This window comes from Muscardinus avellanarius (assembly GCF_963383645.1).
Source record: "Muscardinus avellanarius genome assembly, chromosome: 15".
NCBI lineage: Eukaryota > Metazoa > Chordata > Mammalia > Rodentia > Gliridae > Muscardinus > Muscardinus avellanarius.
This window is the reverse complement of record NC_137801.1, coordinates 88,654,380-88,664,327: the sequence shown is the minus strand read 5'-3', so window position 1 is coordinate 88,664,327 and position 9,948 is coordinate 88,654,380. Positions and strand designations below refer to the sequence as shown.

Below are 9,948 nucleotides of genomic sequence, written 5' to 3'. Positions count from 1 at the left end.
TTTTAAACAGTGACTGTATTTGGGCCAGGGTCTCGCCGAGCTGCAGAGGGCTGGCCGAGCCCCGGCTCTGTCCCCGCCTCCCGGTGCTGGGGTTAGCGTGCCCACCACGCCCGGCTAGCATGCCAGCGTGTCTGCACTGCCAGTACACCAGCTTCTCCAAGGTTCCTTCTGTATTCAAACGAACAGGCTGTGAGAACATTTTTAAAAGGGAGCACGTTTGGGATGACCCCAGCGCCCGTGCAGGATCCTGTTACTCGCCGACTTCATGGTTCTAAGCTGTGGGCGGAGGAGGAGAGCCCGAGGGATACCTGGAGAGGAAGTCACGGCCGAGCCCCCCTGGCCCCTCGGTGGAGGTGGCCGGCCGGCTCGCCTCCTGAAGCCCTGCAGGTGGCGTGGTGCAGCGGCTTCACATGCTCCTTGGCTGGCAGGCTGGGGCTAGGGAGCCGAGGAGGAGGGAGACCGAGCGGTGTTCCACAGGCACCATGAACTTAGAGCCATGGGCAGTGTTTGGGGGGTGGCAGGGAAGGAAAGGGCACTCTGGCTGGCACGGGCATAGTGTTGTGGGGATGAGGAAAACAAGCCAGTCAGCTGATCAGGGCCATGGTGAGAGATTGGCGCAGGGGAGACTTTAGAGCCCACTTTTGGCTCCAGGAAGGGCTCATTGCTGTTTTATGGAAAGTGGATATTTGCTAGTTGGAGGGTCTTTTGTGGAAAGGAAGGGGCTGAGATACTAAGTGGGCTCTTCTGTGGAGATTGCTATGAGAGGCTGGTCGTGGCGGTCTCTCTTCTACCGGTTGGGTGAACATTCTTTGAGGAGAGGTTTGTGTGGCCTTTCTCCTTGTTCTGACCCCCTCTCCTCATCCAATACCCAGAAAAAGGTTCCTGTAACGATAAAGGGCTGTCTTGGGGGGGGGCGCTGAGCTGTACCTGGTGGCTTGTGGTGGTGGGCCTGTTCCTTTGTCAGTCTCGTGCCTCTGTCCTGCCGTCCAGCCTGCTCTTCCCATGCACAGTAGGGCTGAGTCTCCAGTACAGGCCTGATCTGTGCTAGATGGCAGGCAGGTGAGATGGTGAGACCAGTCCCCCTCACACCTGGATGCTGTGAGACCTTTTGAGGCCAGTTAACAGTTGGGTGTGGGTTGGGGCTTTGATCTGTGCCAGCTCCTAGCTTGTAATCTAGGTCCTCCTTACTGCTGCTGGCCTGGATGTCCTCTGTTCTGGGTTAGGACCTTGGGGTCACCCCAGGAGCCCTTGGGTTAGGGTCAAACTGGACATGGCTGGTCTTTTCACACCTTTCCCTAGGTCAGGTTCCTATTGAAAGAAAAGTGCCTGCTTCTAAGATCTTCTAGACCCCATGGATGACACCCAGCAGAGGGGCAGCCATAATGGCCAGGAGGTAGTGTGGCCCTTTCCATACCCAGAATGCCCTCTGTTCTAACTCCTGATCTTTTCCTCCCTCTGCCAAAGACTGAGTCCTTTCACCTCTCCTCGTGGTCCTTTTCCAGACCAGCCTGTGGTCCTCAGGCTTTGGACTGAAGCTGGAGGCTGTCACCCCATTCCTGGGGAAGTATCGTCCCTTTGTGGGCCGCTGTTGCCAGACCTGCACCCCCAAGAGCTGGGTGAGTGGCGGCAGGGACAGGCCCGCCCTGGGGAGCTTGGGCCGGCTCGGAGCTGGGAGCCACAGGCGGGGAAGCTGCTTTGTTGTCTTTCCAAGTGTGGTGCTTGTCCCCTCTGGTCTGCTTTTGTCCTTGAGAAGAGATCACGGTATTGGGCGTTTTGCAGGCCGTGGCTGCTCCCAGGCAGCGAGGTTGGGGGGGGGAGGCAGAGGGGCCTCAGGGGAGACAGAGAGCTGGTGTCCATGTTTGCACAAATCCTGTTGTCGAGCTTGGGACAGTCTCCTCAGACTTCCCTGGCCCTTGGCACATACTTGAAGACCTCTTAAATGTCCATGCTGTTCGCTGGTGCCGAGGGGGCCCTGGGTCACGAAGAGATCAGGCTGATGTCTTCCGTTGACGAGGACTTCCCAGAGACTTAAAATGTGACTCTTCCAGGGCAAGTCTGTAGAGTTTGCACGCGACCCTTCTGAGTCAGTGTCGGGTCTGGGTCAGAAGTCTTGTGCAGGGCGCCGTGCTGTGACCTTTCTGTGGTAGACAGAAGGGTTATTAAGCAGAGGCTGGAGAGGCAGGTCAGGAGCCTCCCTTGGCCAGTGCACAGGCCCCAGACACGCTGCCCTGCCCTCCTTGGGCAGGAGTCCCTCTTCCACAGAAGCATAATGGACCTGGGCTTCTGCAACGCCATCCTGGTGAAGGAGGAGAACACCAGGTAGTCAGTTGTGTGGAGAGGCGGCCAGGGTGGGGCAGGGCCCTTTGATGCCGGGCTGCTGGGGTCCTGCTGGGTGCTGCCATTGGCTTGCTGTGATGGAAAGGAAGCCCCCCTGCCCACACCTACAGCAGGGAGAGGCAGGGAGGCAGTCCTTTCATAAGCATGTCCGGACCACCCACTGCGTGTCAGGCCCTGAATCTGGGCCCCTGGGGGGAGGTGAGGGACTAGGGCACCGTGGCAGGTGCCTCCCTGCTTTGCAGTAAGCTAAGCGCAGGTGTTTTGAGGAGCATGGGACTGGGGTGTGGTCCTTACCTGATGAGTGGTCCCCTGCGGCCCCTCTCTGAACCATCCTCCCTCTGCTCTGGGAGCTGTGTCCAGGTTCCGGGGATGGCTGGTTCGCAGGCTCTGCTATTTCCTGTGGTCCCTGGAACAGCACATACCCCCCTACAGGGACACCTCAAAGAGGATCATGGAAAGCCCCGGGTGAGGAGGCGGGGTCAAAGGTTGGCTGACACTTCTGGGACCCTTATAGGTGGCAGAGGCTCCCGGTTGGGGTGGTTGGGAGGGCTGGCTGGGCAAAGCTCCTAGTGTGGTATCTTGTCTGGGCCCCTTCTCAAAGAAAAGGGTGGAGACTGCGGGTGTTTTCTGGGAGGTGACTTGAGAGACCTCCAGCCTGCCCCAGCCCAACACCTCCCCTCACTCCCCAGGGTGCAGAACCTCCTCTCGGGGAGGACCCCAGGAGGGTCTGGGGAAGGCCTGGCACCTGACCTGCTCAAGAAAGAGGTGCAGCGCATCCTGGGACATGTCCAGGCCCCACCCCGGCCCCTCCTGCTCAGGTAATTGTGTGCTGGGGGCGCTGCCCTTCCAGAGACTGGGTGTTGGCTGGGCTCCAGAGGGGCTGGATATGGTGTTTGCAGAGTGGGCTGAAGCCTGCTGTCCTTACCTGCCTCCCTCCCGCACCTGCCCAGCTCAAGTCTGCACACCTGTTAGATGCAAAGCACTGTGACCGGGGGTGGTGCAGTGAGCAGAGATACATATGGCAGCAAGAGGGAAGCACAGGGGTCCAGAGAGAGCGAGAGAGCACCCAGAGGGGCAGCTGAGTTGTATGCTGGGCCAAAGCCAGCTTTGGGGTGCTGGAGTGGAGGTGGGCAGCAGTCTTGCTAGGAGGACGGGTCGGGCTGGAGGCTGGCAATGACGGGTGAGGGCTTTGAGAGCCGGAGGGAAGGACCCGGTCATGTTGGTCCCTATAAGGAGGCACTGGGAAGCACAGCGGGTACCTGCAGAGTTTTCAGTGAGGAGTGACTGCTCAGTGAGCTGGGGCCAGTCAGGGAAGAACAGCACCTGGAAAGCTGTCCAGGTGAGAGGTGGTGGACAGTAGAGGTTGCTAAGGGTGGATAGAGAAATCCAGGACCCACAGTGGGCTGGGCGGCGGGGCCAGGGCAGTGAGGAAGGGAGAGATCATGGGAGCCCTGTTGCTGTCCTAGAACCTGGCAGCGTGTGCAGAGGGCTGGGCGTGGGAGATGCGAGTTTGGCCCAGGAAGGATGTCTTGGGCGGAGTTTCTGCCCCTGATGGAGGACCCAGGGGGCAGCTGAGTTGATCTAGGGGCCTGGAGTGAGAGGAAAGTTGAGGCCAGGGCTGTACATCTGCCGCTGGTGTTAGAGCCGGGGAAGTGGAGGAAGGGTGGGGAATTTGGGCTCAGCTGTCTCCAGTGCTGAGTGACTGGCTGGACGCGAACAGAAGGCAGAGGCCCTCCATTGTGACAATTCTTTGACTTTGTTGAGGCTCCAGTCCCTGCACCTGACCACCTCTACCCTGGCTGCCAGTGCCTCTTGGCCTATCTTAGATCTCATACCCGTCACAGTGATAATGCCTTTGCAAAAGAGTCCCTGGGTCCGACCGGCCAGCACCCACTTCTGTCTGCACCTAGGCAGTCATGTGCTGAGTAGCCCACCCTGGGTGGGCTGCCACAGGGGCACCCCGTGCTCAGAGGCTCCCTTCCAGACTACTCTTCTCACATTGGGCTGTTGTCAGGGGTGCCCCGTCTCCACCGCACCTCCTGCTCCCTGCATTTACTTTTTGTGTGTGATTGTGGGGATGGAACCCAGGGGCATTCTACCTCCAAGCTATACCCCAATCCCTGATTTATTCTTATTTTGAAATAGGGTTTCACTAGGTTGGTGAGAGTCTTGCTGTTTGATGAGGCTGTCCTCACTGGATTTACTTCTCTGTCCTCAATTAAAGCAGGTCCCCCATCAGGCTTCTTGACAAACCTCTGCTCCCCACCTTGCGGTGGTACCCTATCCTCCTTTTATCCTTACCCCTCCCCTTCTATTCCATCTTTCCCGGTAGTTGGCAGAGGCTAGGCTGAGTTCTGCCTGGAGAGTCTAGGTCCTTTGATCTCCTTTAGGGTATGTGGAGGCAGATGCTCTGAATCCGAGGTGAGCCAGCTTCGCTCTGAGGCATGGGAGAGTACTGGCACCTCACAAGCATGGTGGTGCAGCCCCTGCCGTTCTGAGCACCCTCTTATGTCCTCGCTGTTAAGCAGGCGGAGCTCTTCTGAGCCTCACTTCCTTCTGTGTAAAATGGGGCCAACGGCAGCGCCTGCCTTAGAGGCGTGCAGGGCCGTTCCTCCGGTCTGGCCGTGGCTGGCATCTCAGCGGGTGGTGCCCCACAGGCTGTTCAGCTGGGCGCTGCTGCGACTCCTGAACTGCCTCTTCCTGAACGTGCAGCTCCACAAGGGCCAGGTGAAGATGGTCCACCAGGCCGCCCAGGCGGTAAGCCCTGGCCTGCCGGGGTGGGAAGTCCAGACCCGCCTGTCTGTGGGTGGTGGGAAAGCTCGCTGCTCAGGCGACCTTCCCTGGCCTCTCACGGCCCTGTTCCCAAGGGGCTGCTGCTAACGCCTTTTCATCATGGTCCTGGTCATTACGTCAGTGCACTACCTTAAAAGCTGTTGAGAAGCTGCTCTGCTTTGGGAATGTGCTCAGAGCAGGCGCTGGGGAGACCTCCCCTCTCTCGGGGCTTGGCCTTCAAGTGGGGCGGGTGGGCACTCCCGCTGGCCTCTCCCTGGCGCAGGGCTTGCCGCTCGTCCTCCTCTCTACACACAAGTCACTCCTGGACGGGATCCTGCTGCCCTTCGTGCTGCTGTCCCAGGGGCTAGGAGTACTCCGCGTGGCCTGGGAGCCCCGCGCCTGCTCGCCCGCCCTCAGGTAAGGCTGTGGCCTGGGCAGGGGTGCGCAACATATGCTGACAGCACCCCGAAGGCCCCTCTGCTCGCAGCCTGTGGTACAGATGGAGGGCCGGCTCCAGATCTCGGGCTGTGGCTGCCTCACATATGCAGACTGGACCCAGCTGACTCCGGCTGGCACAAGGCCCTCGCTAGCCTCCAGCTCCAGAGCTCTCTCTCACCAGCCTCCTCCCTTCCTTGCAGAGCTTTACTGAGGAATCTCGGGGGGATTTTCTTACCCCCTGAGGCCGCCCTCTCTCTGGACAGCTCTGAGGGGGTCCTTGCCAGGGCCGTGCTCCACGCGGTGAGTGCCCAGGCTGTGCATGGGCTGGCCCAGACCAGAGGCTGCTTTTGCTTGGGCTTCGGCACCTGCCTCCTCCCCTTTCATTCCAGGCAGTGGAGCAGCTGCTGGCCAATGGGCAGCCCCTGCTCATCTTCCTGGAGGAGGCCCCTGGGGTGCCAGGGCCACGGCTCTCAGCCTCAGGCCAGGCCTGGCTGGGACTGGTGGTGCATGCGGTCCAGGAAGGCACCGTTCCAGATGCTACGCTGGTGCCAGTGGCCATCACCTACGACCTGGCTCCAGATGCACCGTGTGACATGAGCCACGTGAGACCCTTCTGCCCCTCGGGGCCCCAGAGAGGAGGCACGACACTGTGCCTGGTGGCTGAGTCCCCTAGGGCTGGGGTCAGGTGGGGAGTGAGGCATGTGTGTGCAGAGTTCTGCCTGTGCTCACTGTTCTCCAGCACCTGCCCAGGCTGTCCTCAGCACGTCTCCAAACCCCTTCCTCCTGGTTCATGGCCGAGCTTGGTGAGGCCCAGGCATTCATGAGCGGGCTGCTGAGGGCTGCCTGTGAGCAGTGCCCCACCAGGGCAGTGCTCAGCATCTCTGTCTCGCAGGCCTCGGCCCCCCTGGGGCTCTGGAGCGGAGCTTTGGCTGTGTTGCAGAGACTGTGCGGTGGCTGGGGCTACCGTCGTAGGGTCTGTGTCCGGGTACACCTTGCCCAGCCCTTCTCCTTGCAGGTACAGAGCGAGGGGCAAGGCTGGGAGTCTGTCGGGGAGCCTGGCCCTCAAGGCCACTGCGGGGATAGTCTTGCCTGCTCAGGTGGGCCGTGTGCAGTTCCTGGTGGGCGGAGCACACCACTAAGAGTGTCATCCTGGGCAGGAGTATACCATCAACGCCAGAAGTTGTTGGGGCGACAGGCAGACCCTGGAGCACCTGCTGCGGCCCATCGTGCTGGGCCAAAGGTGGGCAGGCCTCCGTGGCAGCTCCTCAGCTTTTATAGCAGGACACACCCCCACCCACACAAGCACATCAGCAGAACAGTTCAGATACTCGCCTTGCCTGCAGTCCAGGTGTGGGGTATGGCACACAGGCCTGAAAGGGTTGGGGCTCCAAGCTCCCCTGGCCTGGGCCGGGTGGAAAACACCCCCTTGAGGGAGCTCTGGGCCTCCTACCTGTCTTGATGGTTGTGCCCATCATTCTTTGATCTGTGTCCGTCCAGCACCGTCATCCCAGACACCGAGAAGGAACAGGAGTGGACCCCAGTGACTCAGCCCCTTCTGGCCCTTAGGGAAGAGCAGCAGCTGCTGGTCAGGAGGCTGAGCCGGCATGTCCTGCACGGTGAGGGGAGCCTGGGCAGACAGGTGCCAGGTCCTCTGTTCCTCACCTACCTACCCTCCCTTGGTGGCATACTTGGGACATGAGGAGAGTGGGCCCTCCCTGCCTCCGGGAGCAGCTGCGTGCAGACTGCCACCTCAGTCATGCCCGCGGTAGCCACCTACCCCAGGCTCCGCTGGGTACCTGAGCTGAGCGCAGGTGAGGGGCTTGCAGCGCCTGTCTGAGGCTGTTGTCAAGCAGCCGAGACTGATGGTGGGTGAACTTTGTGGACCCAGGGACGGGCCAGGAGCCCCAGGCCAGGCTCGCAGCACATGTGGCAGGTGCCACTCCTCGGGCTGTCCCCTCCCTAGGGTGGCTGGGCAGGGAAGACTTGGCAGCCGATGGAGGGGTCGGCCCTGACCGCCAGTCCCTCTGGCCCCAGCCAGCGTGGCGAGCTCGGCGGTGATGAGCACGGCCCTCATGTCGACCCTGCTGCTGTTCAAGCACCAGAAGGTAGTGCACAGGGTGGGGCGGGCCGGGGCGGGGCGGCCCCTGGCTCAGGCCTGCTCTGCCCTCCAGGGCGTGGCACTGTCGCGGCTCCTGGAGGAGTTCTCCTGGCTGACGGAGGAGACGCTGCTTCGTGGCTTCGACGTTGGCTTCTCAGGGCAGCTGCGGTGCCTGGTGCAGCACGCGCTGAGCCTGCTGCGGGCGCACGTGGTGCTGCTGCGGCTCCACCCAGGGGACTTGGTGGTGCTGCCACGGCCTGGCCCGGCCCGCCTGCACCTGGCCCGCTTGAGTGCTGAGCTGCTGCCTGCCTTCCTGAGCGAGGCCGTGGGCGGTGAGTCTGAGGGGCAGGGGCGGGTGTGTGCAGGGGAGGGAATGCCCCCCACATGCTGCCCTCTCCACCAGCCTGTGCTGTGCGGGGGCTGCTGGCAGGAAGAGTGCCACCCGAGGGCCCCTGGGAGCTTCAGGGCATAGAGCTGCTCAGCCAGAATGAACTCTACCGCCAGATCCTGCTGCTGCTGCACCTGCTGCCACAGGACCTGCTGCTGCTGCAGGTCAGACAGGGCCAGCGGTCCTGGGACCTGGATACCTTGATTGGACTGGCCCAGACCCAGGCCTCCTCTCCTGCCCCTCTCTCTCCAGCCCTGCCAGTCTTCCTACTGTTACTGTCAGGAGGTGCTGGACCGGCTCATCCAGTGTGGGCTCCTGGTTGCAGAGGAGGTAGGCACGGCAGCTGGCGGGAATCCCTGTCTGGGGCTCTGGGCGCCAGCTGCCCAGACTCTAATGCCCCTGTGCTGGGGAGTAGGCTGCCCACTGTCCTGCCCCAAGGAAGCCTGGCTCACCACACCTGCTCTGGGCCTGTTTCATGACAGGGCTGGACGTTTGTACCTTTGAGGTCCCCTTCATGTTTTTTGCCCCAACCCTGGGCATCCTTTTCAGCTCCCTAGATCTGCTTTTACTGGGTTCACCAGCACGGACCTGCTTGGGGGTGGTAGGGCTGCTCCCTGGCCAGCCTGCCAGGGACCAATGGCTCCCACGCCCCCAGACCCCAGGCTCCCGGCCTGCCTGTGACACAGGGCGGCAGCGCTTGAGCGCAAAACTGCTGTGGAAACCAAGCGGGGACTTCAGTGACAGCGACAGCGATGACTTTGAGGAGGCCGAGGGCCGGTACTTCAGGGTGCGTGAGGAGAAGCTGTCCAGGAGGGAGGCAGCCACGGAGTGAGGGGCTGCCCTCATCCTGCTTGTCCCCCCCAGCTCAGCCAGCAGTTGCGCTGCCCCGACTTCTTCCTCTTCCTCTGTCGCCTGCTCAGCCCCCTGCTCAGAGCCTTCGCACAGGCCGCTGCCTTCCTCCACCAGGGACAGCTGCCTGACACCGGTGAGGCCTCCCTCCCTCCCGTGCATGCTCAGGGCACTCTCAGCCCGTGCAGGACGCAATCTAGGTCTCCTCCTGCAGAGTCTGGCTACACAGAGCAGCTGCTCCAGTTCCTGCAGGCCACTGCCCAGGAAGAAGGGCTCTTTGGTGAGTCCCAAGCAGCCAGCCAGGGCTCCTGGAGCTAAGGTGGGCGGGCTGCTGCCCCCTGCTGGGAAGTAGGCAGACTCCAGGAAGAACTAGGGAGCCTTTTCTTCCATCCATTCTGATTACTGGTGGTTCGTTCTTTGCGGGTCTGGGGATGGAACCCAGAGGCATTCGACCTCCGAGCTACACCCCCTGCCCAATTTTTTATTCTTTATTTTGAAACAGGGTTTCACTGAGTTGCAGAGGGCCTTGCTAAGTAGCTGAGGCTGTCTGCGAACCGCAGTCCTCCCGTCTCAGCCTCCCGAGTGCTGGGATTAGAAGCGTGCCCACCACGCCGGGCTCTGGTTATTTCTTTAAACAAGAGTAAGAGAGAAGCTGTGCCCAGTGGCTTTCTTCCTAGAGCCTCTGCTTCTCTTCTTTCCAGAGTATGCGGACCCGAACCTTGCCCTCAGCGCCGTCTGGACCTTCAGAGATCTGGGGGTAAGAAGGGGCTGGGTGTGTCCCTTACCCCACAGGGCTGGCCCTGATGAAGTCTCCTTGGCCCCTTGGCTCTGTGGGCACCATGCCCTGGTAAGGAAGTTCACAGTCCATCCTCTGGCCTAGGTGCTGCAGCAACTGCCCAGCCCTGCAGGCCCCTGCCTCCATCTGTCCCCTACGTTTGCCAACCGGGACAATCAGGACAAGCTGGAGCAGTTCATCCGACAGTTCATCTGCAGCTAGACTGGCGGGCCAGAGCCTGTTCTGGGACTCCACAGCCCCAGACGCTGCTGTGTCTAGAGCCAGAAGGCT

At 61.3% G+C, this 9,948-nt stretch overlaps 1 protein-coding gene across 1 annotated transcript; it reads left to right on the top strand.

Moving 5' to 3' along the window:
* Positions 1–1,351: 1,351 nt before the first annotated feature.
* On the top strand, positions 1,352–9,879 carry GPAT2 (glycerol-3-phosphate acyltransferase 2, mitochondrial; the record flags this gene model as incomplete). Its single annotated transcript, XM_080711452.1, has 21 exons — positions 1,352–1,393; positions 1,503–1,616; positions 2,246–2,319; positions 2,698–2,802; positions 3,027–3,155; positions 4,995–5,094; positions 5,393–5,526; positions 5,748–5,847; positions 5,937–6,149; positions 6,440–6,562; positions 6,705–6,787; positions 7,045–7,163; positions 7,582–7,652; positions 7,719–7,977; positions 8,049–8,197; positions 8,286–8,363; positions 8,689–8,820; positions 8,898–9,018; positions 9,097–9,162; positions 9,584–9,639; positions 9,763–9,879. The coding sequence occupies 21 exons, from the start codon at positions 1,352–1,354 to the stop codon at positions 9,877–9,879; spliced, it is 2,385 nt and encodes a 794-aa protein (XP_080567578.1).
* Between the last annotated feature and the right edge of the window lie 69 nt (positions 9,880–9,948).